Source organism: Salvelinus alpinus, chromosome 9 (genome assembly GCF_045679555.1).
Source record: "Salvelinus alpinus chromosome 9, SLU_Salpinus.1, whole genome shotgun sequence".
Taxonomy (NCBI): Eukaryota; Metazoa; Chordata; class Actinopteri; order Salmoniformes; family Salmonidae; genus Salvelinus; species Salvelinus alpinus.
In genome coordinates, this window is record NC_092094.1 from 81,341,647 (window position 1) to 81,369,178 (window position 27,532).

Here is a 27,532-nt window from a genome sequence, read left to right on the forward strand (position 1 = left end):
TCCAAGGTTGTCATCAATTCTCAAAATGTACTTTTACCCCTGTGACATCAGAAACTACAAGCAATGCACAATGCCATTGTCAGATTGGATTGAGGCATTATCAGTTATTCGATTTCCTGAGGGTCATGGTCAGAAACAAAATGTTGCTGTTCCCACTGATGGCACACCTTTTTTTCAATATCAATATGTGCCCCGTGTGAGAACTGCAGTCAGTTAACTCATTACCATCCTTATTAACTGAAGAGTATTGCAAGTGCATGGTGAGATGCAGATTATTTGGGTTCAAGTTGAAAACCTGAAAATAGTTAGAAATGGTTCTATGGGACATGCTGATTAGATTTGAGTAGATATTTCAAGCTTAAAGTTGAGGATTTATCTGTGGATTCAGAATATTCATCATTCACATTATGCACTTTTATGTAAACCTTATCCATTACCATAGAGATAAATTAAGAAAATTGGTATGTATCCAATCCCCAGACCAACTAAATGACCAACTAAATGCTGGAAAAGAATGACGACATAGCTATTCAAATAGTGGTTTATAGATGTCAAAGAACTGGACAGGTGAAAATAAATTCCCAGGAGCCATCCACCACATTGCATTCACCTGTCCTGTCCTACCAGTGATTATTGAGAGGATGCAGGAACGCTTGAACATCTATAGGTTGATGAGAGTGAGATGCAGGTCTATGCAAAAGTACAGTCAATGAATTTATGCATTGAACAATGTATACTAGGCCTACTTATGTTGATCTGATCATAACAGCAAAGCAATGTCAAGTTTATGGACTGAATGAATATCCTGTGGTACAAATTACAAAAACACAACCAGTTATATAGTTCCATCAATGGGGCTGTAGTGGAGCGGGTTGAGAATTTCAAGTTCCTTGGTGTCCACATCAACGATCTATCATGGTCTAAACACACCAAGACAGTCGTGAAGTGGGCACGACAAAACCTTTTCCCCCTCAGGAGACTGAAAAGATTTGGCATAGGTCCCCAGATCCTCAGAAAGTTCTGCTGCTGCACCATCGAGAGCATCCTGACCGGTTGCATCACTGCCTGGTATGGCAACTGCTCGGCATCTGACTGTAAGGTGCTACAGAGGGTAGTGCATACGGCCCAGTACATCACTGGGGCCAAGCTTCCTGCAATCCAGGCCCTATATAATAGGCAGTGTCAGAGACTCGTCACCCAAGTCATAGCCTGCTTTCTCTGCTACCGCACGGCAAGCGGTACCGGAGCGCCAAGTTTAGGACCAAAAGGCTCCTTAACAGCTTCTACCCCAAGCCATAAGACTGCTGAACAATTAATCAAATGGCCACCCGGACTATTTACATTGCCCCCCCCGCCAATTGTTTTGTATAGGTCTGCTACTCGCTGTTTATCTATGCATAGTCACTTCATCTATACCTACATGTACAAATTACCTCTAACCTATATCCCCGCACACTGACTTGGTACCGGTACCCTCTGTGTTAGTTTGTATTATTTTTTAATTTAGTTTATTTGGTAAATATTTTCTTAACTCTTTTTGAACTGCACTGTTGGATAAGGGCTTGTAAGTAAGCATTTCACGGTAAGGTCAACGCTTGTTGTAATCGGCGCATGTGACAAAGTTTGATTTGATATTTGATTTGAGAAAATATGTTGAAATTGAAAGATAAGCTTTTATATCATATTATGGTAAAATTGTTAACTCGTGCATCTCCAAATAAAAATTATCAGGATGTGATATGTAAATACAGTATTACCACAGAACGACGAGAGATAATTCACTGGATTTATAAATATGAAGCATCCGCTTGGCGTTTCCACTTCACTACCGAATTTGGTAGTGGAGAGGAAGCCCAGCGGCCGGCCAGTGGGAGAAGATGGGAAAAATATGGATTTTGGCCTACATTCTGCACACATTCTGCACGTATTCTCATTGATGAAACATTTGCTCTCAATACAGTTTTCTATTCCCAAAGATGTAATCTGTTATGAACAGAGTGGACTACATTTTGTAGATTTTACACTTTGCCAGAGTAAAAAAATAAATAATATCTGTTTAATAGGAGCACAAAGGCGAATTGAGTTATTGCACAAGTGTACTTCACATAGTAGCCGTTTCCTACCGGAAATATGCAGATGTCTGCTAGAACGAGCCAATAGGACCTCGCTAGCTTGTGCTTGGCTCTGCCCACCTCTTTGCTTGTTCTACCCACCATGATGCATCTGTTCCCATTGGAAAAGGCAGGCTGTGGTCTATTTTGGTTTAGTTAAACACATCTTTGGTATTGCATGATGTCTCTTTAAAGAAACACTCCCCTCCCAGATGTCATGATGTCCTCATCCACGTCACGTCCCCATGCTATCACACATCTGTAGTACCTCAACACAATGATCAACTTCATTTATTATAATGGGGGATGTGCATTTTTCTCAACAAATGCTCAGAAAGTTTGTGTTGTGTAACCTGTTTATATGGTAGGCCGCAGTCTTTGGTATATTGTCGAGCATGCATTTTTACTGTCTTGCCGGAAAGACTGGTTTGGCGGAAAGACACATTTTTATCTCGTGCACGTTACGATAAGATGCATGGTACTTGTGTAATACATGTATGGCTTGTCGCTTCATTGATGAAACTCGGTTTTGTATGTCAGCTCCCGGAAAATGTGTTGGTCTCGCCTCATGAGTAAATGTGGTTTCTCCTTTGCCTGACAGGTGTAGCATATCAAGAAACTGATTAAACAGCATGATCATTACACAGGTGGACCTTGTGCTGAGGCATGGGTTAGCAGATATTTCTAGACTTGCAGTATGTTTGTTCAAATTGTAGTCAGGCCAGTTATTATCAAGTCGGGTGGATAAATAGCAAATCACTCTTTCATGATCTATCAATGTTTCGCTTAATATGCCTTATAAACACAATCTTTGATTTGAGTATTGTAAATGCAAAATAACCTTTATGGTTGAAATGTAAAGTGCCCAATCTTAATTGACTACTGTCCATGACATCACCAGGCTGCAGTATATCATAGCATTGCTAGATGACCATATTACTTTTGAGTGGTGATGCCTATAGAAATAAGAAAATTAACCAACTTTTCTAATCATCAGGGTGATTTCCTACAGTTTGATCAGTTTAAAGAAAGAGTAGCGCTCAGACACACAAACAAGACGAAGAGAAACGTGGGGGTGTCTGCGATGGCAGGCGGACGGAGAGGGGTCAACCGCACTGCTTACTGCAGGTCTCCAATAAACAGTGAGCCAGGCTCGGTCAGCAATGGCAACCACTCTACCAGCTCCCCAGTCACAGGGGTTTGCTCTCGGACAAGGTGAGAGGACATTGGGATCGTATGGGTTGACTGTGTACTACATAGAACACTTTGACATGTAAGAGTGTTTCTTTATTCCTTGATTATAGACAGCTGTTTTTTTTGCATAGAGTGTAGGCCCATACCACAGTCTTGCTGTTATGGAGGGTGAGAATAGTAATAAGCTATAGTCTTTAGATATCAACCTGTAGTGACACAAAGTCATCTTTTGATTTGAAAAGGAATGGCTCGGGTACGAGCCTATCCAGTCCCCCGTTGGCAGCCCAGACCGTGGTTCCTATGAAGCACTGTAAGATCCCAGAGTTATCCATGGACACAAATGTTCTGTTCGAGCTGCACTTGTTCTTCTGCCACCTTATCGCCCTCTTTGTCCACTATGTCAAGATCTACAAGACTGTGTGGTGGTACCCCCACTTACACCCTCCCTCACACCTCGCTGGTGAGTCCACCCACTCTCACTGACTGATGATGTTCTATGATTTTGGGGCTGTTGTCTGTCTAATTTGGCTTTTAGGGTTCATGCCTGACTTTGGGAGATGTTTGGTTTGTTTGATCGTGTGTGTGTGTGGTGACTTCATTACCATTGTAGGGTCAGCGATAGCTTAGGTTGGAGACTGTATGGTAGATGCACATCACTCACTCTAGTTAACGACCACAGACTCCGACATAAAGAGTAAGAAACTAAAGGTACTTTATTCCACAGGTTTCCAGTATGTACAGCAGTGGTCACCAACCTTTTCTGAGTCAAGATTACTTTCCCAGTCAAAAAGCAAGCTGAGATCTACCTCAGAATAAAAAATGAAAAAAGTAACATTAACCTACAAAACTATTCTGTAGGAATGAGGGTTGTGCAGTATGCCTAATACATTGTGACAGCATATTGGCTATGTTTGGCTTGCCTGTATTGTTCTTCTCAGACCATATTTTATTTCAAAACTCAAAGCTTTGATAAAATAGATTTTTTTGTTTATTGTAGCACTTGCGAGGGACAGCTGAGCATAATTTGCCTTTTTATTTTACTGGACGTATGGTGGTCATGGTGCTTTCAAGTTTCGGTCTTGGATGACCGTTCAAAGATATTCTTCCCAGTTGGATCTACTTTTCTTTGGCGTTCCCAGTAGTCTTGAACGCACTGAAGTCGTAGATTTCCGAGTTCCCAGTTGTTTTCAACACGACATTAGTCTCAGTGGCGGGAGGGAGAGGGCAGCAGAGGGTCCTCCTCTTACGGTCCCTACTCTCTCCTTCCTTTCCTCCGGTGAGACTGACGAGAGAGAGGGGACACCATCTTCCACCTGATTGGCAAAACTCGAGTCGCACTGCATCTGCCTCATGCACAAATCCATGTTGTGCCTATGACCAGAGAAAGTTAAATATTTCTCAATATTGAAAGACATGACGAGCAACTAATAATAATACAAATGCAGGATATTGACACACTTTGCTACTCATTCATTATAGTGGAAGTAGGGAGAAGCACGTTTTGTAATAGTGTTGAATAAAAACTTGCATGAACTCAATCACTCAGCTCTTTGCTGTATTCCTTGACAGTCTCACTCTGGTCATGGTTTTAAAACTCACGTAGGCTAGTATAAAATTTGCTGTGGTCGTGTAAGCTGTAGACACGGTGATTTGAGCAATCCGATTGGCCAGCGCAGTAGGCGCACTATTTAGCCACAGACCTACCGGTCTGCCGGGTAGGCGGAGTTTGTTCTTTCAGACAAATTAAATGGTTCAGAATTGGAACACTGCCTACCCGGTTCGCAGGGCTTCTGAATCAAGTGTACCTACCGCCAACAGCGCAACACGAAAAAAAAGAGTGCAAGCAATTTTTTATCGTTGGCTTTTCTACAAACATTTTGGAAATAGACGAGGAATGTTTTGAAGATTGATCAGTCGATCGTGATCAACTGGTTGGTGACCACTGGATAGATATACATGCATACACACAGTACTAGTAAAAAGTTTGGACAAACCTACTCATTCAAGGGTTTTTCTTTATTTTTTACTATTTTCTACATTGTAGAATAATAGTGTAGACATAAGCTATGAAATAACACATATGGAATCATGTAGTAACCAAAAAAGTGTTAATACCCTCCTTTCCTGGTCCGTGAGTTTTGGTGGACGGCCCTCTCTCTTCGCAGGTTTGTTGTGGTGCCATATTCTTTCCATTTTTTTAAAATAATGGATTTAAATGGTGCTCCGTGGGGATGTTCAAAGTTTCAGATATTTTTTTTATAACCCAACCCTGATTCGGACTTCACAACTTTGTCCTTTACCTGTTTGGAGAGCTCCTTGGTCTTCATGGTGTTGCAGACTCTGGGGCCTTCCAGAACAGGTGTTTTTATACTGAGATCATGTGACACTTAAATAAAGTCCACCTGTGTGCAATCTAACTAATTATGTGACTTCTGAAGGTAATTGGTTGCACCAGATCTTATTTAGGGGCTTCATAGCAAAGGGGGTGAATACATATGCATGCACTACTTTTCCATTTTTTGAAACAAGTAGAGTTTCTGTAATTTGTGGGAAAGTTTTCTGTATTACTTGTTCAGTAAAATCTCTTTCTCAGATCAATTATATTAGTGTAAAATAATTTTCCTATTTATTGAGAATAGCTCAGTATTTGTATTATTTATGGTCTCTTTTGCTCATCTTTATCAAGGGTGCCAATAATTTCGGGGGTGACTATGACTATCTGTGTCATTGTGAAGTCTGGCTTGAATGGTTGTGTTGTGGAAGCCTGACAGCTGGTCCATACTTACGGGTAACAGAGAAAGAGCAGGCTGAGGACAGAGTAGGCCCTGAAGAGGTATATGAGGGAGCGACATAGACTCCAGCCCATCAGTGTGAGTACAGCGAACCGTGCCATCACCAGGAAGATATAGTGAGGGAACGAGAGCTTCCCACTCTGAGACACCTTGAGAGACAGAGAGAGAAAAGGGGGGCAGACAGGAATGACATTTGTTATATGACAATAAGGTATTATTCTTCTGAGGGACAGAAAAAGACCCGAGTGGGTTTGAGAAATACAAACAGAATGGTGCCGAAAAAACATTAAATTGAAAAATATCACAGAATAACACTTGCACGAGTAAAAGAGATGCAAATTGCTGTATTGTTTATAACAAATCTATAATATCAAAAATTGCAAGTGTGAATTCCTACCTCTTTTACAATCGCTGCAATCAGCCTGCGAGCCAGTATGATGACTGAATAGCAGCATGTTATAGTCGATGAGGTAGAAGTTCTGCATCAGACAAAACTTCGTATTACTTACTGAAAACTAAGTTAGCATGCCATGAGAAGTGAAATAATTTATAACAGTTTAGTGACATTTGGAAAGGAATCACTTTCAGGATGTACATCAAATTTGTCAGATGTCAAAGTACAAAGAATAGACAATGCCAATATGCACATCCGGTCCTCCATAAACGGGACAGTGTCAATCATTTATAAAATCTGTAGTGACATTATCTCCACCTAATGTGGTCAAATACAAACAAACCCTCACACAATGGTTGTGGGAGCATATTTGGGATTTTGCCTACATTTGTAATAGAGACATTTCTTGGTTTAAGTCACGTTTCATTGTTTGTTACAATACATTGCTCCAGTTCCCTTGCTTTTTTGTTATGGGATACTATCTAAGAGATCATGCAGTGACTCATGTCCACTATTTGGGCTTGTGGGTTTTGTTTACATTCTAGAAGGCTAGTTGTAATTGTCACTTTTCATCAGATGTAGTTTATCTGTGGAGTCATACGGTTATATGACAGTGTCCTCATTTTTGTTATCCCTGTGGAAATAATTGCAGTTACCTGAAGATACTAGAGCTGGGAATTGCCAGGGACCTCACAATATAATATTACCACGATTCTAAATGTACTGCGATTCAATATTGGGATTTTATTGTGATTTGATGTTCCAAACATATTGCTGACTATAGTGCCTTCGGAAAGTATTCAGACCCCTAGACTTTTGCCACATTTTGTTACATTACAGCCGTATTAAACATTTTTATTAAATAAAACTATTTCCTCAATCTACAAACAATACCCCATAGTGGCAAAGCAAAAACACAAATACTTTATTTCCATAAGTATTCAGACCCTTTGCTATGAGACTCGAAATTGAGCTAAGGTGCATCCTGTTTCCATTGATCATCCTTGAGATGATCTGGTACGGCTGATTAGCTGTCCTAAGTAAAGTATCTAGAAAAGCACATTTAAGTGTGACCATTCTACTACCCTCTTCAAACCATTGTATTCTACTACTCTCATCACCCCACTGGGAACCACTGACACGGCTGGCTAGCCTATCTTCAAAGAATCAGCTTCAGGAGCGAATGGAAAGTAGAATAAACTCTAGTTCTGTTCAGGACTACACGACAAGTCAACGGATACCGAACGACAACAGTAGAACACGGGTGGGGACCTTTTTGGACAATAAGAGCATTACAAGCGTGCAGCGGAAAGACCCAACCAAACTCCTTTCCAAGAAGGCTTGGTTCCGACAGAGATACACGGCAAACCAAGGCATTCACACGTAAATACATTCATGATTTCTTACTCCAAAACGGGCAGCGGTGTGCAAAGTATATGATTATTGTGAGAGTAGTTTCTAAATGTACCAAAGTATTATGTCTCTGTCCCTCTCTCAACCTACATGTCTTTTTGTAACAAGCCGCCATATTGTGCCAGTCTGCGAGGGACCTGTTTCTAATGTATTAAGTAGGGATGCACAATATAATCGGTAAGCATATTGGAATCAGCCGATATTAGCTAAAAATGCCAACATCGGCCCGATGTCTAGTTTGAAGCCGATGTCAAAGCTGACGTTCATACCTATATAACGTAGGTAGATGACGTAATGACACCACAAAAAATACAGTGCTACACACCATTCCTAACCTAGCCCACAATGTCTGCTGTGTGGATCTATTTTGAAGTTTGAAAGGAAGATACCAAAAAGGCCATATGCAACATTTGTGCTGCTATTATTTCCCGAGTAGGGGAGAAAGTGAAATCGTTCAATACCAGAAACCTAATTACTCATTTGAAAGAGCATCATCCCCAGACGTTCAGCGACTACTAAGAACAAAAGCAGAAAATAACTAAGCGCACACTTCCAACACCTAAACAAGTTCAAGTTGAGCAGTCATTTGAAAGAGTAAGAAAATGTAAACTAGACAACTCAAAGGCGAAATCCATTAAAACAGCAAGATAATGGCTTCATTGCCCTTGACAATCAACCGTTCTGTCGTGGATGAAGTTGGCTTTCGCCGACTGGTCAAGCACCCCGAGCCCCGGTACACACTACCAAGTAGGCGCTATTTTTCAGATGTTGCCCTACCAGAGGTACACCGTATTGTTGAAACGCACATCTATGAGCTACTTTCTATGGGTGTCACTGCTATTAGCTTCACAACTGACATTTGGACCAGCAATGCCAGCCCCATGAGCATGCAGAGTCTGACAGCACGCTGGGTCGACGAGGATTTCGTACTTAGGAAAACTGTATTGCATGCTCAAGAATGTTCTGGTTCTCATACCGCTGCTACATTTCAATGGCATTTGAGAACATGAACATACTCCTAGCTCCATTCGAACAACTGACTCGATAAATAGGCTCATCAACTGCGCCTGCAGCAGACGTGATACCCTGTCATGGCATTGAAACGCCTGCGACTGTGGGGTTAAAACTTGCAAAAGTACTCGAGGCTGTGAACAAGCGATTTGGTGGCATTCTCTCTGAGCCTCTTTACTGTGTTGCCACCATGCTCGATGCTAGGTACAAGGACTGCTAATTCGATGCAGACAAGAAACAGGGTTTACGTGAAATGTTAGACACAGCTGGACAAGATGGATACGGACACAGTTACAGTGTGCACCGAGGAACAGAGGCCATGGACAGAGAGCTGAAACTTCATTGCTTGACATGTATGATTAAAATGGGAGAATGGCACCAGAGAAGATGGCTGACATTTTACGTGCTCCTAACCAACTGTTTTATTTTGTACGTTTTTTTGCGTTGTTTGTAACTTTGTACATAATATTGCTGCTACCGTCTCTTATGACCGAAAATAACTTCTGGAAATCGGAACAGTGATTACTCAACACGAACTGGAAGATTTTCCTTTAACGAGTCCGACGTGAATGATATACTGCTGTCTCGGGAACAGGCCCAAATCCCAGTCATTTGCGTTAAGAGAAGACGGAGAAAAAGGGGGCGGAGGTTGGGCTGAGTCGTGGCTGAACGACGACATGAATAACATACAGATGGCGGGTTTTACACTTTATCGGCAGGATAGAACAGCAGCCTCAGGTAAGACAAGGGGTCGCTGTCTACGTATAATTGTTAACAGCTGGTGCACATATCTAAAGAAGTCTCGAGGTTTTGCGTGCCTGATGTAGAGCATCTCATGATAAGCTGTAGAGCATCTCATGATAAGCTGTAGACCACACTATACCTAGAGTGTTCATCTGTATTTTTCGTAGCTGTCTACATACCACCACAGACCGATGCTGACAGTAAGACCGCACTCAATGAGCTGTAAACCACCATAAGCAAACAGGAAAACGCTCATCCAGAGGCGCTGCTCCTAGAGGCCGGGGACTTTAATGCAGGGAAACTTACATTTCTCCCAGCATGTTACATATGCAACCAAAGGGAGAAAAACTCCTGACCACCTTTACTCCATACACAGAGACGCGTACAAAGCGCTCCCTCCATTTGGCAAATCTGACCATAATTCTATCCTCCTGATTCCTGCTTACAAGCAAAAATTAAACCAGGAAGCACCAGTGACTCCGTCAATACAAAAAGTAGTAAGATGAAGCAGAGGTTAAGCTACAGGACTGTTTTGCTAGCACAGACTGGAATACATTTTGGTGTTCTTCCGATGGCATTGAGGAGTACACCACATCAGTCACTGGCTTCATCAGTGGTCGTCCCCACAGTGACCGTACGTACATACTACAACGAGAAGCCATGGATTACAGGCAACATCCACACTGAGCTAAAGGGTAGAGCTGCCGTTTTCAAAGAGCGGGAGTCTAACCCGGAAGCTTATAAGTAATCCCACTATGCCCGCTGACGAACCATCAAACAGGCAAAGCGTCAATACAGGGCTAAGAATCGTACTACACCGGCTCCGACGCTCGTCAGATGTGTCAGGGCTTGCAAACCATTACAGACTACAAAGGGAAGCACAGCCAAGAGCTGCCCAGTGACACAAGCCTACCAGACGAGCTAACTTACTTCTATGCTCGCTTCGATGCAAGTAACACTGAAACGTGTGCCAGCTGTTCCGGACGACTGTGACCACGTTCTCTACAGTCGATGTGAGTAAGACCTTAAAACAGGCCACAACTTCTACCTGCTAGCCATAAGACTCCTGAACATCTATTCAAATGGCTACCCAGACTATTTGCATTGCCCCCCTCCCCCACGATGCCGCTACTCTGTTATTATCTATGCATAGTCACTTTAATAACTCTACCTACATGTACATATTACCTCGACTAACCGGTGTCCCCGCACATTGACTCTGTACCGGTACCCCCCGTATATAGCCTTGCTATTGTTATTTTACTGCTGCTCTTTAATTATTTGTTACTTTTATTTCTTATTATTTTTTTTAAACTGCATTGTTGGTTAAGGGCTTGTAAGTAAGCTTTTCACTAAGGTCTACACCTGTTGTATTTGGCGCATGTAACAAAATTTGATTTGATATCCTGGTTAAGAATGAAACGACTGAACAACGAAAGAGCACAGCAGGTAAGTGAAAGAAATAGATTTTCATTATGTCTTACAGGTAATGGGGACATACCTAAATACCAACAAAACAACTTTTTGGTCAGTGTGTGTGTGTCAACTATTTAACTATACTAGAATGCTCAAAAGGCCGCTAAAATTAGAAATATTGGGATCGGGTTTTTTGGCAAGGAAAATATTGGATGTGATGTCATATCGGTGCATCCCTAGTATTAAGTGTGTATGTTTATCCTGTGTTATCATTTAGCTAGCTAGTAAATAAATAATTAAACCAATGTGTAGTACTGAATCATAAGTACGGCTGGGTTTTTTGCAGATGCAGGAGGTTACGACTGTTCAGAATGATGATATGATACGAGGTTATGATAAATACATTGACTGTTTTGTGGATGAGATAGGTAAAGACCTTTTAGAGTTTAATTCGGGAGATGGTAACTCTTTAAACAACCGCTCTCGTGGTGCCCCAAAATTTAAGTAAAGTTACGACATCACTCTTGACAGAGCTCCAGAGTTCCCCTTTGGAGATGGGAGGACCTTCCAGAAAGACAACCATCTCTGCAGCACTCCACCAAAGAGGATTTCATGGTAGAGAGGCCAGACGGATGCCACTCCTCAGGGAAAAACACAACAGCCAGCTTGGAGTCTGCCCAAAAGGCACCTAAAGGACTCTCAGACCATGAGAAACAAGATTCTCTGGTCTGATGAAAGCAAGATTGAACTCTTTGGCCTGAATGCCAAACGTCACATCTGGAGGAAACCTGCCACCATCCCTAAGGAGAAGCATGGTGGTGGCAGCATAATGCTGTGAGGATGTTTTTTAGTAGCAGGGACTGGGAGAGTAGTCAAGATCGTGGGAAAAATGAACGCCGCAAAGTACAGAGAGATTGATGAAAACCTGCTTCAGCTCGCTCAGGACCTCAGACTGGGGGGCCGAAATGTCACCTTCGAACAGGACAACGCCCTAAGCACACAACCAAGACAACGCAGGAGGGGCTTTGGGACAATTCTCTGAATGTCCTTGAGTGGCCCAGCCAGAGGCCGGACTTGAACCCGATCGAACATCTCTGGAGGGACCTGAAAATAGCTGTGCAGCGACGCTCCCCATCCAACCTGACAGCTCGAGAGAATCTACAGAGAAGAATGGGAAAAACTCACCAAATAGATGTGTGCCAAGCTTTATGGGTCAAATCCAAGAAGACTTGAGGATGTAATCATTGTCAAAGGTGCTTCAACAAAGTACTGAGTAAAGGATCTAAATGCTTATGTGATATCATTTAATTTTTTATATACACTGCTCAAAATAATAAAGGGAACACTAAAATAACACATCATAGATCTGAATGAATGAAATATTCTTATTAAATACTTTTTTCTTTACATAGTTGAATGTGCTGACAACAAAATCACACAAAAATTATCAATGGAAATCAAATTTATCAACCCATGGAGGTCTGTATTTGGAGTCACACTCAAAATGAAAGTGGAAAACCACACTACAGGCTGATCCAACTTTGATGTAATGTCCTTAAAACAAGTCAAAATGAGGCTCGGTAGTGTGTGTGGCCTCCACGTGCCTGTATGACCTCCCTACAACGCATGGGCATGCTCCTGATGAGGTGGCGGATGGTCTCCTGAAGGATCTCCTCCCAGACCTGGACTAAAGCATCCGCCAACTCCTGGACTGTCTATGGTGCAACGTGGCGTTGGTGGATGGAGCGAGACATGATGTCCCAGATGTGCTCAATTGGATTCAGGTCTGGGGAACGGGCGGGCCAGTCCATAGCATCAATGCCTTCCTCTTGCCGGAACTGCTGACACACTCCAGCCAGGGAAATAAATTGCAATGTCCGTACTGTGAGACGCCTAACACAGTGCTACAGGGAGACAGGACGGACAGCTGATCATCCTCACAGTGGCAGACCACATGTAACACCTGCACAGGATCGGTACATCACACCTGCGGGACAAGTACAGGATGGCAACAACTGCCCGAGTTACACCAGGAACACACAATCCCTCCATCAGTGCTCAGACTGTCCACAGTAGTCTGAGAGAGGCTGGACTGAGGGCTTGTAGGCCTGTTGTAAGGTAGGTCCTCACAAGACATCACCGGCAACAACGTTGCCTATGGGCACAAACCCACCGTCGCTAGACCAGACTGGACTGGCAAAAAGTGCTCTTCACTGATGAGTCGTGGTTTTGTCTCACCAGGGGTGATGGTCGGATTCGCGTTTATCGTTGAAGGAATGAGCGTTACATCGAGGCCTGTACTCTGGAGCGGGATCGATTTGGAGGTGGAGGGTCCGTCATGGTCTGGGGCGGTGTGTCACAGCATCATCGGACTGAGCTTGTTGTTATTGCAGGCAATCTCAATGCTGAGCGTTACAGGGAAGACATCTTCCTCCCTCATGTGGTACCCTTCCTGCCATGACCCTCCAGTATGACAATGCCACCAGCCATACTGCTCGTTCTGTGCATGATTTCCTGCAAGACAGGAAAGTCAGTGTTCTGCCATGGCAAGCGAAGAGCCCGGATCTCAATCCCATTGAGCACGTCTGGGAACTGTTGGATCGGAGGGTGAGGGCTAGGGCCATTCCACCCAGAAATGTCCAGGAACTTGCAGGTGCCTTGGTGGAAGAGTGGGGTAACATCTCACAGCAAGAACTGGCAAATATGGTGCAGTCCATGAGGAGATGCACTGCAGTACTTAATGCAGCTGGTGGCCACACCAGATACTGACTGTTACTTTTGATTTTGACCCTCCCTTTGTTCAGGGACCCATTATTCCATTTCTGTTTGTCACATGCCTGTGGAACTTGTTCAGTTTATGTCTGTTGTTGAATCTTGTTATGTTCATACAAATATTTACACGTTAAGTTTGCTGAATATAAAAGCAATTGACAGTGAGAGGACGTTTCTTTTTTTGCTGAGTTTACACACACACGCACACACACGCAACCAGTCAAAAGTTTGGACACACCTACTTAACCAGCATGGCTACCACAGCAATACGCCATCCCACCTGGTATGTGCTTAGTGGGACCATCATTTGTTTTTCAACAGGACAATGACCCAACACACCTCCAATTGAGATGGTTTGGGATGAGTTGGACCGTAAAGTGAAGGAAAAGCAGCCAACTAGTGCTCAGCATGTGTGTGAACTCCTTCAAGACTGTTGGAAAAGCATTCCAGGTAAAGCTGGTTGAGAGCATGCCAAGAGTGTACAAAGCTGTCGTCAAGGCAAAGGGTAGCTACTTTGAAGAATCTCAAATATAAAATACATATTTTGATTGGTTTAACCTTTCTAGCGCAGGCATTCCGCTAGCGGAACCCCTCGACAACATTCCGCTGAAAAGGCAGTGTGGGAAATTCAAAAATATTTTTTTGAAATATGTAACTTTCACACATTAACAACTCCAATAAGGCAAATGAAAGATAAACATCTTGTTAATCTACCCCATCGTGTCCGATTTCAAAAAGGCTTTACAGCGAAAGCACAATACGATTATGTTAGTTCAGAGCCAAGTCAAAAAAACACAGCCATTTTCCAGCCAAAGATAGGAGTCACAAAAAGCAGAAATATAGATCAAATTAATCACTAACCTTTGATGATCATCAGATGACACTCATAGGACATCATGTTACACAATACATGTGTGTTTTGTTCGATAATGTGCATATTTATATCCAAAAATCTCAGTTTACATTGGTGCGTTACATGCAGTAGTGTTTTGATTCCAAAACATCCGGTGATCTTGCAGATCGCCACAGAAATCCCAGAAATACTCATAATAATAAACATCGATAAAAGATGCGAGTGTTATTCACAGAATTAAAGATAGACTTCTCCTTAATGCAACCGCTGTGTCAGATTTTTTAAAAACTTTACGGAAAAAGCATAATCTGAGTACGGCGCTCAGAGCCCAATCCAGCCAAAGAAATCTCCGCCATGTTGGAGTCAACAGAAGTTAGAAATAACATGATAAATATTCACTTACCTTTGATGGTTTTCGTCAGAATGCACTCCCAGGAATCCCAGTTCGACAATAAATGACTGATTTGTTCCATAAAGTCCATAATTTATGTCCAAATAGCCACTAGTTGTTAGCGTGTTCAGCACAGTAATCCATCTTCATGAGCACTAGGTCCAGACAAAAACTCAAAGTTCCGTTATAGTTCATAGAAACATATCAAACGATGTATGGAATCAATCTTTAGGATGTTTTTAACATAAATCATTAATGTTCCAACCGGAGAATTCCATTGTCTTTAGAAAAGCACTGGAACGAGAGCTAACTCTGTCGGGAGCGCGCGTCACGAGCCTGAGACACTCTGCCAGACCACTGACTCATTCAGCTCCCATTCCCCCCTCCTTTATAGCAGAAGCCTGAAACAAGTTGCTAAAGACGGTTGACATCTAGTGGAAGCCTTAAGAAGTGCAACTTAACCCCATAGACACTGTGTATTCGGTAGGCCAAGCTTTGAAAAACTATAAACCACAGATTTCCCACTTCCTGGTTGGATTTCTCAGGTTTTCGCCTGCCATATGAGTTATGTTATACTCACAGACATCATTCAAACAGTTTTAGAAACTTCAGAGTTTTTTTTATCCAATACTACTAATAATATGCATATATTAGCATCTGGGACAGAGTAGCAGGCAGTTGACTCTGGGCCCGCATTTCATGCAAAAGTGAAAATGCTGCCCCCTATCCCAAACAGGTTAAGCCGTACACTCCACAGAGCTGGGCTTTACGGAAGAGTGGCCAGACAAAAATAAGGAAACATGTTTGATGTTTGCCAAAAGGCATGTGGGAGACTCCCCAAACATATGGAAGAAGGTACTCTGGTCAGATGAAACTAGCATTGAGCTTTTTGGCCATCAAGGAAAAAGCTGTCTGGCGCAAACCCAACACCTCTCATCACCCCGAGAAGACCATCCCTACAGTGAAGCATTGTGGTGGCAGCATCATGCTGTGGGGATGTTTTTCATTTCCAGGGACTGGGAAACTGGTCAGAATTGAAGTAATGATAGATGGCGCTAAATACGGGGAAATTCTTGAGGGAAACCTATTTGTCTTCCAGAGACTTGAAACTGGGACGGAGGTTCACCTTCCAGCAGGACAATGACCCAATGCATACTGCTAAAGCAACACTCGAGTGGTTTAAGGGGAAACATTTAAATGTCTTGGGATGGCCTAGTCGAAGCCCAGACCTCAATCCAATTGAGAATCTGTGGTATGATGTAAAGATTGCTGTACACCAGCGGAACCCATCTAACTTGAAGGAGCTGGAGCAGTTCTGCCTTGAAGAATGGGCAAAGATCCCAGTGGCTAGATGTGCCAAGCTTATAGAGACATACCCTAAGAGACTTGCAGCTGTAATTGCTGCAAAAGGTGGCTCTACAAAGTATTGACTTTGGGGGGGGTGAATAGTTATGCACACAAGTTCTCTTTTCTTTTTTGTCATATTTCTTGTTTGTTTCACAATAAAAAAAAATGTTTCGCATCTTCAAAGTTGTTGGCATGTTGTGTAAATCAAATGATACCACCCCCCAAAAATCAATTTTAATTCCAGGTTGTAAGGTAACAAAATAGGTAAAATGTGAAGGGGGGGTGAATACTTTCGCAAGCCACTGTACATCTGTTGATTGCTCTCGATAAAGGCTATTTTCTGGCAACCCTTCTAAATAGCCCCGTGGTCCCGTGTGGCTCAGTTGGTAGAGCATGGCGCTTGCAACGCCAGGGTTGTGGGTTCATTCCCCACGGGGGGACCAGGATGAATATGTATGAACTTTCCAATTTGTAAGTCGCTCTGGATAAGAGCGTCTGCTAAATGACTTAAATGTAAATGTAAATGTAGCCTATTGGCATGGAGGTAGTATCTAATTGTAGATTTAGATACTTGGTGACCCAAGTTCTGTAATTCAGGGGTTCTCAAAGTGGGGTCCACGGAGGTACTGCAGGGGGTCTGCGGCCAGTTCTCAAAATATTTGTATAACATTTTTCTGATGCGTATTTCTAACAGATTCAAAGAATTTAGGCCAAGCATTCTGTGGAATAAGTGTAGAGGTTGCAATACAATGTAATATTAATATACAATTTATGTTCTTAACCCTGGCCAACATGGGCCTGGGAGGCACAGAGGGATATTAGTATCCACAGTGCTCCACCAATTATCCAATTTTCAACTTAATACTCGTATTCCCCAAATGTATAATTTTTGTATTTTTTTTTTAACATAAAAGCACTCTAATTTAAAGCTATAATCCTTAGTTGCTACATCCATTTTTGGTATGGAATACCATGATATACCCATTGATTCTTGTAGAATATAACTTATAAATTCCTCAGGAACTTAGTTAAACTGTTGTACTCCATCACAACCCAAAATATAAGCTTGTTTTGCTTCAATATTTGTAAACAATGTAAATGTAAAACACTGTACAGCCTCAACTTTGTTAACTATACATTTTGATTTCATGGATGGTCAGTCCTTGAAACCATTGCTCTGTCTATGAATTTGAGTGGTAACATTTCTCCAGTCCCATTCCTCAGCTTTTTGCCAACGAGGCATGTAGAATAATATGAAATTAGCTTGAAAACTCCTACATTTTCTCTCCGATGCCAAGAGGTGGGCCTTTAAAACGTTCCTTCTCAGGGACCGAGACTTGGTTCGTCCGACCATGCACTGCTGAAGTCACAGTAAAACTCGTTGTTTGCTATTTTAATTAATTATTAGTGGGTCCCTAATGAATATGCTATCACAAAAGAGGTCCCCGGACCCAAACAGTTGGAGAACCCCTGCTGTAATTCTTCAACTGTGTCCCTTGGATTTTTCTTGGCTGCCTGAACCATCTTCCTCACAGTTCGTGGGGACAAGATACACATGGGTCCTCTACCATGCAAGTTTACCACTGTTCCAGTGGTTTTAAAAGTATTAATTATTGGCCTAATAGTGGTAAAATAAATTTTGGGGTCCCATTGCTTGATTAATGAAGGTCAACAACCTTTTCATTTGAGTTATTTGCATTTATCCATAGGGATGTAAAGGTGTGGACATGAATTTGTTGACTTGAGACTCGACTTGATATAAAATGACTTGAAGCCTCAAGACTCGGGACTCGACTTTGACTTCAAATTATCTGGCCAGCTTGTGTAATGTTTCATCACTCATTTTGTGTCAGAGTCTCTGTGGATTACTCTCCACGCAGCCAGAGCCAGTATCGCACATGCAAAAAACAGATTGGAAAGTGAAACGCACACTTGGACCTCTGATTGAACCAGCAGACTGTCAACCAACACAGGTCGGATGAGCTAGCGCAGTGAGGAGGTTTTGTGGGGTCGCGAGTGTGAAACTGAATGTGGATAAAATAAAATAAATACCAGTCAGTATTGGTCACACAAAGATGGACGCACATATCCAGATTAGTGACCAGAAAGTGCTTGTTTAAATTTCTCCGGTTTTGCCTGGCAAAAACAGAGTAGCTTACCTACATTAATATTATAGCCTACATATAAAATACAGTTTAGCAATCTGCTACAGATTTTATTTGTCAGAACAATAAGCTACCTGGTGATTTTCATTGATCATTTTCATATTTCAGATCGGCTTAGTTTGGGTGGGTTATAATTCTATACAGTGCCTTAAAGTATTCACACCCCTTGACTTTTTCCACATTGTTGTGTTACAGCCTGAATTTAAAATGTATTAAATTGAGAGAAATTGGCCTAGTCTAATTATGTTTTTAGAAATGTCTTAAGTCAATACGTGTATTCAACCCCATTTGTTATGGCAAGCCTAAATAAGTTCAGGAGTACACCTTTTCTTATCAGGTCACATAAGTTGCATGGACTCACTCTGTGTGCAATAATAGTGTTTAAACATGATTTTTGAATGACTACCTCATTTCTGTACCCCACACATACAATTATATGTAATGTCGAGCAGTGCATTTCAAACACAGATTCAACCACAAAAACCAGGGTGGTTTTCTAATGCCTCGCAAAGAAGGGCACCTATTGGTAGATGGGTAAAAAAATGCAGACATTTAATATCCCTTTTGAGTATGGTAAAGTTATTAATTACACTTTGGATGGTGTATCAATACACCTGTCATTACAAAGATACAGGTGTCCTTCCTGATTCCGGTGCCAGAGAGAAAGGAAACCGCACAGGGATTTCATGAGGCAAATGGTGACTTTAAAACAGTTACTTAATGACGGTTATAGGAGAGAACCGAGGATGGATCAACATAGTTAGTTACTCCACAATAACCTAAATGACAGGGTGAAAAGGAAGCCTGTACAAAAAATAATACAAGACATGCATCCTGTTTGCAGTAAATCACTAAAGTAAAACTGCTAGAAATGTGGCAAAGAAATTCACCTTTTGTCCTTAATACATAGTGTTATGTTTGGGGCAAATCCAACACATAACTGAGTACCACTCTTCATATTTTCAAGCATTGTGGTGGCAGCATCATGTTATGGGTATGCTTGTCATTGGCAAGGATTAGGAAGTTTTTTTAGGGTAAAAAGAAATAGAGCTAAGTGTAAACAAAATCCTAGAGGAAAACCTGGTTCAGTCTGCTTTATAGCAGACACTGGGAGACAAATTCACCTTTCAGCAGGACAATAATCTAAAACAAGGCCAAATTATTTATTTATATACATACATACATAGTTGAAGTCGGAAGTTTACGTACACCTTTGCCAAATACGTTTTAAACTCAGTTTTTCACAATTTCTGACATTTAATCCTAGTAAAAAATTCCCTGTCTTAGTTCAGTTAGGATCACCACTTTTATTTTAAGAATGTGAAATGTCAGAATAATAGAGTGATTTCAGCTTTTATTTCTTTCATCACATTCCCAGTGAGTCAGAAGTTTACATGCACTCAATTAGTATTTGGTAGCATTGCCTTTAAATTGTTTAACTTGGGTCAAACGTTTCGGGTAGCCTTCCACAAGCTTCCCACAATAAGTTGGGTGAATTTTGGCCCATTACTCCTGACAGAGCTGGTGTAACTGAGTCAGGTTTGTAGGCCTCCTTGCTCGCACATGCTTTTTCAGTTCTGACAACACATTTTCCATGGGATTGATGTCAGTGCTTTGTGATGGCCACTCCAATACCTTGACTTTGTTGTCCTTAAGCCATTTTGCCACAACTTTGGAAGCATGCTTGGGGTCATTGTCCATTTGGAAGACCCATTTGCGACCAAGCTTTAACTTCCTGACTGATGTCTTGAGATGTTCCTTCAATCTATCCACAATTTTCCTCCCTCATGATGCCATCTATTTTGTGAAGTGCACCAGTCCCTCATGCAGCAAAGCACCCCCACAACATGATGCTGCCACCCCCTTGCTTCACGGTTGGGATGGTGTTCTTCGGCTTGCACGCCTCCCCCTTTCTCCTCCAAATATAATGGTGGTCATTATGGCTAAACAGTTCTATTTTTGTTTCATCAGACCAGAGGATATTTCTCCAAAAAGTAGGATCTTTGTCTCCATGTGCAGTTGCAAACCGTAGTCTGGCTTTTTTATGGCGGTTTTGGAGCAGTGACTTCTTCCTTGCTGAGCGGCCGGTCAGGTTATGTCGATATAGGACCCGTTTTACAGTGGATATAGATACTTTTGTACCTGTGTCCTCCAGCATCTTCACAAGGTCCTTTGCTGTTGTTCTGGGATTGATTTGTACCAAAGTAAGTTCATCTCTAGGAGACAGAACGCATCTCCTTCCTGAGCGGTATGACAGCTCCGTGGTCCCATGGTGTTTATACTTGTGTACTATTGTTTGTACAGATGAACGTGGTACCTTCAGGCGTTTGAAAATTGTTCCCAAGGATGAACCAGGCTTGTGGAGGTCTACAATTTTTTTTTCTGAAGTCTTGGCTGATTTCTTTTGATTTACCCATGATGTCAAGCAAAGAGGTAGTGCGTTTGAGGGTAGGCCTTGAAATACATCCACAGGTACACCTCCAATTAACTCAAATTATGTCAATTAGCCTATCAGATGCTTCTAAAGCCATAACCTAATTTTCTGGAATTTTCCAAGCTGTTTAAAAGGCAGAGTCAACTTAGTGTATGTAAACTTCTGACCCACTGGAATTGTGATACAGTGAACGTGTCCGGGGGGGTCGCAGGCTTTGAACTCCTGCTTTTTGTGGGGTCGGAGGTCAAAAAGTTTGAGAACCACTGATTGGGTGAGCAGATTGTTGATTTTGCTGTAAACCTACAGCTAGGATCAGGTGCAGTACAAATGTCAAATTGTAGGGAGAGAGTATTGCCATAAATAAATATGCAACTCCAAAAAAAATTGTTACTCAAGAATATGAACTGTTTACTTTGCAAGCTCACCATCAATGGGGCATCAAGCAACAATTTCTAGCATAGGCCTACTGGTATGATTTACTAATGAAGCATGCATTTGTAATTTTGTTACATTTAATTATTACATAATCGAAATGTGTTGTAATCAAAATAATGAAAGTGCTTTCTGGTAGCCTCAATAAATAGACAAAGATTTGTAGTTGAACAAGTCATTGCATGTATAGATGTTTTTTTACTTGACTTGAAGTTCCTCGGTGTCCACATCATTAAGGACCTATCATGGTCCAAACACACTAACACAGTCGTGAAGAGGGTAAGACAGCGCCTCTTCCCCCTAAGGAGGCTGAAAAGATTTGTCATGGCCCGTCAAAAAGTTATACAGCTGCACCTTTTGAGAGCATCTGGCTGCATCACTGCTTGCTATGGCAACGAATTGGCATCCGACCACATGGCAGTGTCGTAACGTTGGATTGACTAATGTGACGACTGCTGTTCATCGAATTAAATTAATCAGGTAATTATTAACTCAGTAACCTGGGGCACCATGGGAAAGTTTGGCATTATTGAGTTTCTATTTCCCAAATTATCAGAATATCAATTTTACAACTATAGAGGAAATTAATTAGCGACAGTCTCGTTCTGAACGTCGCATAATCCGGGAATCTGCACAAACCTGAGTCCCACTAAATAAATCCATACCACACCAATTGAGTTGATTTATTTATTTACTAACAAGCTAAAATGATAATATAAGATACACATACACACAGAATAGGCTATTGATTAGAACTTAGTACAATGAAACAGGTCCCTAGTGGGCCAGCACAATATGACACGTGTTACACAAAATGGAGAGTGCATGAGAGAAAAGCACACTTGGGTACATTTGTAAACTATGCTTAGTTTAACCCTAACCTTGCCTCGAACTGCCGCTGTTATGGGTCAGAATATAATGATGTAATTACGTGTCAAAGGTCTCCGATGGGGTGTCTTTTCGTGGACCGGGTTCGCCTTCTCCTCTGACGGCACTTCTTCGGTTACCGGGTATAACTCTGATTGTCCTCACGATGTCAGTGTCCTTTCTCTTAGTGGTCTGTTTCCTCGCCCTTGTTCTGAAATGGAAGTCTTCTGAGCACAGCTAATCATCCATATAGGTTGTTCCAGCGTGGGAATGAAAGCAGTGTAAACACACGATTTTTTGGAGAGAATTACCGGGTGGTCCTGCTTGAATTCACCCTCTTAGACACAGCTACTCATCCGTAGCATAGATTGACAAAGGCTCCTTTGTCTTCTTCAACCTCGTTTTGGGGTTACAACTAATCGAACCTTGGCTGCAGCTCGTGGTCACCTAGTCATGATGTTAATTCTTAACTCGCATGTTTTATACCCTGCGGTCAGAAATAGGCGTTTCCACCTTTTTAGGGCAAGTTCTCTGATTGGGAGAACTTGCCCTAAGAGGCAAGGTCTGGATTTTACTCAGATCCAATTTAGACAACTAACTTTACAGTTCATCTTTACAAAAACATTCTCTTTGATCTGGACATTTTCCACACAATGTACCGTATGCAAACATCAGGTAAATATTGTGAAAACTCTTCAAGTTGCAATGTTTTTGTTAAATTTGTCATTTAACTTTTTAATAACAACAAAAATGACATTCATTTTCATATTCCATCTATCGTCATTACTACCATTTTGGCTGACAACATATTGTCCCAAAGTACATTTATTGCATGTTACTGTTCTGAGGTAGGTTCTCCATAGGCCTATCATACATTCCATTCCTCCACAGTGAGCGGACAAAGGGATTTTGTCTGCTGCCTTAAGATTTACAATGGGCGTGAGGTATCATAACCCCCCCCCCACCACCTCCATACCTCTCGATCTCTCCCCCTGGCGGGTGTGAGAGATGTCTGTAGGAGTGTGGTCCACGATAACCTGCCCCGAACAGGCCAGTCATTACAGCGGGTAGTGCATACGTCCCAGTACATCACAGGGACCGAGATCCCTGCCATCCAGTACCTTTATACCAGGTGGTGTCAAGAGGTAGGCCCTAAAAATTGTCAAAGACTCCAGCCACCTAAAGTCATAGTCTCTTCTTTCTGATAATGCACATCAAGCGGTACGGGAGCGCCATGTCTGGGACCAAAAGGTTCCTGAATAGCTTTTACTCCCAAGTCATTAGACTGCTGGACAGTTAATCAAATGGCACTGGTTCTCTTGCATTGGCTCTATGCACACTCACTGGACTCTACCCACACACTCACACATACTAAACTGACACTACAAAACACACACACACACTACATAAGCTCACACACACACGCATGCATATTGACGCCACACACACACTCATAGACACAAATTCACATTCTTCACATACGCTGCTGCTACTCTGTCTATCCAGATTGTCACTTTTACCCTTACCCACATGTACATATTACCTCAACTACCTCGTACCCCTGCACATTGACTCGGTACCGGTGCTCCTTGTATATAGCCTCGTTATTATTGTTTTATTGTGTTACTATTTTTAATTTGCTCATTTTTCTTACTTTTGAACTCCACCCGTTTGACTTGGGACTCGACTTGAGACTCGGACCTTGTGACTTGAGATTCGAACCTTGTGACTTGAGACTTGCTTGTGCTTCGAATAATAGTGACTTGGTCCAACCTCTAGTGATGTATGACAGATGCATTTTACATGCTTGTTACGTTATTTAAACCCCAGTGAAACAGGATGCCATGGAAGGCCACAATACAATTCCATAAGCTAAGATGAAATTTTATTTCTAAGAGTCAATTTTGTAGGACTTGTTAAACAAAATGTCTATTCTCTGAGCAATTGTATTAGTTGTTAAATTATATATATTTTTAAATTCCTCATACATTGTAACTCAATATTTGTTTGATTTATTTTAGACAGTCATTTTTGCTCATTTTTATTGAGGGTGCCATTCATTTTAGAGGCGACTGTACATGACTTATTCACTGCCCAACAACACTCACTAGTATCAACCTTCACTAGGGATCAGAGCCCTTGTCAAGTTCAACGACTCTGAACACCTCCAGTGTCTCAGAGTAACGTGATGCTCTCCATACAGTCGGTCATCAGTGTCGATTAGGATTCAAATGATCTGAATAGACTAGAAGATAGCCATGTCAGTTTGGAATACATTGTAACCTGAAAGTTCTGCAATCCCCTGTTTCCACAGGTTCGGGATGTACATTCCCCTGTTCCGGTTTAACTGCTACTTCTGCCGGGTGGGGCCACTCTCGCCCATCACTCGCATTGGGTCGAAGGAGCTGGGCAGCGTGGGGAGCGGGCGTGACTACATAACAGCTCTGAAGGAGACGTGGAAGCAGCACACCAGCCAGCTGTACGGGCTCCAGGCCATGCCCACACACGCCTGCTGCCTCTCCCCAGACCTCATCCGCAAAGAGGTGGAGTACCTGAAGATGGACTTCAACTGGAGGATGAAGGAGGTGCTGGTCAGCTCCATGCTCAGTGCCTACTACGTGGCCTTCATACCTGCATGGTTTGTTAAGGTGAGTAACTAATAACTGACTTCCCAGCCTTATGTTATGTGTTGTGACGTGCTAACGACTGAGATTTGAGAAAGGAGGGTCTACCGTCAGATCTCCCTTTTTTGTTTTTGCACCGTAGTGCAGCATTGTTATATATCGGCAATTAGGTTTGTCAACATAAGCAACAATAGATACATTGCTTGATGCCTGCAGTTGCAATGCGTCCCTGAGGGCGCTGTGTTTTTCTGGCTGCTTATTCTGGTTGTGTGCTGGTCCTCTGCAGAGCACACAATACGTGGCCAAGCGTTGGTCCTGTGAGCTCTTCATCCTGTTGTCTGTCAGTACCTCAGTCATCCTCATGAGGCACCTGCTGCCCCCACGATACTGTGACCTGCTCCATAAGGCCGCAGCACATGTAAGTACTACTAGTGAGGAGGCATCACGGCCTGAGGAGCACTGATGATATCACTGAGGGTTTGGGAGGGACTAGAACTCTGTAATTACTTTAATAATAACATTGTATTAATATTGTTGTTACTCATAAGCATCCGCTTAGGGCCCCGCAGCCCCCAGGGGCCTCCCAACCAAAAAAGACAACAAATTGGGAAATCAGTCGGTTTGAACGTACTGTTAGTATAGTAGAAAAAAACACATGTCATTTCAAAATTTGGGAGTGCATCAGCAGTTATCATCTTTTTAGGTCAGTCACTCAATTAGCCCATTTCATCTAACATGTTATATATTTCTAGGTAAGTTAGTCTAGCCAGCAATCTAACCCTTGTAGTTATCATGGCAGAATCAGGGGCCCTGACCTCGAGGGGGCCCCCATTTGATTTTGTTATTCACTCAGATATCATATGAACATGGCAAAAGTCATGGCAAAATGTGTAGAATAGCAGGAAATTAGCCCTAAAAACTGCTAAATGTTTTCTCCATCCCTTGGCAAAATGACTTGAACTGCAGGAAATTAGCTTTACAACTGCAACATTTTCTCTACGCTGCCAAGGGGGCCACTAAAATGTTTTGCCCACGAGGGGCAGGGGCCCCCCAACCACTCTCGCTTAGGGCCCCCAAAAAGCTAGAAACGGCCCTGTTGTTACTTGTTGTATATTCAGGGGCAACATGCACCTGAATACAGTAGGGGGCAAATACAGGAATTAATTTGAATGAGATGATTAAGTCTGGAAAGAATGTTTGTTCATCCTCACTATGTTAATCCGTCCAATCGTAGTCACAGGGAGAGTGGACCAGCGAATCAGGTCTTTTAATTTTGCCAATGAGGGGAGTGTAGTTTTCTTTAAACAGATTCTTAAGGGCTGAGGTAAAATGTATTCCCAGATATTTGCATCCATTTGGCTTCCAAGAGAAAGGACAGACTAAACTCTGCTCATCTGATAGCTGGCTATTTAATTAACAGACGAGCGTTAGATTTACAAAGTTTTGCTTTGTATCTATTTGAACCATCTTCTCTCTTTTCTTCCTACAGATGGACGGAAGAGTACATGTGGCCCCAGGGTGTCCTGGTCAAACACAATAAAAATGTTTACAAGGCCATAGGGCACTACAATGTGGCTGTCCCCTCAGACGTCTCCCACTATCGCTTTTATGTGAGTAACACCAACTGCAAGACTGTTCTTGTTTGCGCCTCAGGCAGCCAGAGCTAAAGGGCTTATTGTACTTCCAGACATTGTTTGTTCAATAACAACATGCCTCCTCTTTTTTGTCTATTTTTATCCTTTAGTTTTTCTTCAACAAGCACTTACGAATATTGAACATCCTCATCATCTTGGAAGGTGCGATGATATTCTACCAGCTCTACTCCTTGATATGCTCAGAAAAGTGGCATCAGACGATATCCTTGGCTTTAATTCTCTTCAGCATCTACTACGCCTTCTTCAAGCTTCTCAGAGACAGAATAGTCTTAGGCAAGGCATACTCATACTTCAATAGCTTACCCGACCAGAAGTTAAGTTAAAGACTTAAGTTATTGTTGGTCATTTGTCTTGGAACAAGAAAACACGCACGAGAGTTTTATTTTTCTACAACTGTATTTTGTGTCACTGTTTTTGTTCTGAGCTGCCATAATAAAAAATAAACATATTTTTGTATTCCTTTTAAAGGTTCTGCCCATGATTCTTTGTGGTTGAACTATTGTGTTGACCACGCTGTCTGTCTTCTTTTTCCCACTAGAGGGCTCTATACCACTCCTACAACTCTAACTTCTTTTCACCAACAATGTCAATATAATTCCTTTTTCAATATGGATATTACATAGAGTATTAAAATATAATCAAATAATGATTATTAACATTAAAAATGTGTCAATATCACAGCTAGATTGTTTCTCATTATTTACAAATGTGCCTATTCGCAGAAGACATGGCTCTCTAAAGCTGCTAATAACTTGTGAAAAATAAAACATTTTACTAGGGGCCTAAACCCACTCCAGGCTGGTGGCATTGTTCTGAAGTATTGGTATTTTTCCAATGCTATCTTTCAAAAGAATCTTCTATACAACCCTTTTTTCTTGGCAAGCAGGTCCACCTGACAGAGCCGCATTGAATGCACT

The 27,532-nt window shown here is 42.0% G+C and overlaps 1 protein-coding gene across 1 annotated transcript; it reads left to right on the forward strand.

The window, feature by feature from the left end:
* Positions 1–3,778: 3,778 nt before the first annotated feature.
* LOC139530741 (transmembrane protein 39B-like) lies at positions 3,779–27,082 on the forward strand. The gene is made up of 5 exons (XM_071327403.1): positions 3,779–7,874; positions 24,651–24,984; positions 25,247–25,378; positions 26,450–26,570; positions 26,705–27,082. The coding sequence occupies exons 1-4, from the start codon at positions 7,675–7,677 to the stop codon at positions 26,498–26,500; spliced, it is 717 nt and encodes a 238-aa protein (XP_071183504.1). The 5' UTR covers positions 3,779–7,674; the 3' UTR covers positions 26,501–26,570; positions 26,705–27,082.
* Positions 27,083–27,532: the final 450 nt, after the last annotated feature.

Bases quoted from the DNA above. Each gene is read 5' to 3' on its own strand.
- LOC139530741 (XM_071327403.1), top strand. From the start codon at position 7,675: ATGGAAAGTAGAATAAACTCTAGTTCTGTTCAGGACTACACGACAAGT. The intron at 7,875-24,650 runs GTAAATACATTC...CTGTTTCCACAG, and splicing joins GCAAACCAAGGCATTCACAC to GTTCGGGATGTACATTCCCC. The intron at 25,379-26,449 runs GTAAGTACTACT...TTCTTCCTACAG, and splicing joins TCCATAAGGCCGCAGCACAT to ATGGACGGAAGAGTACATGT.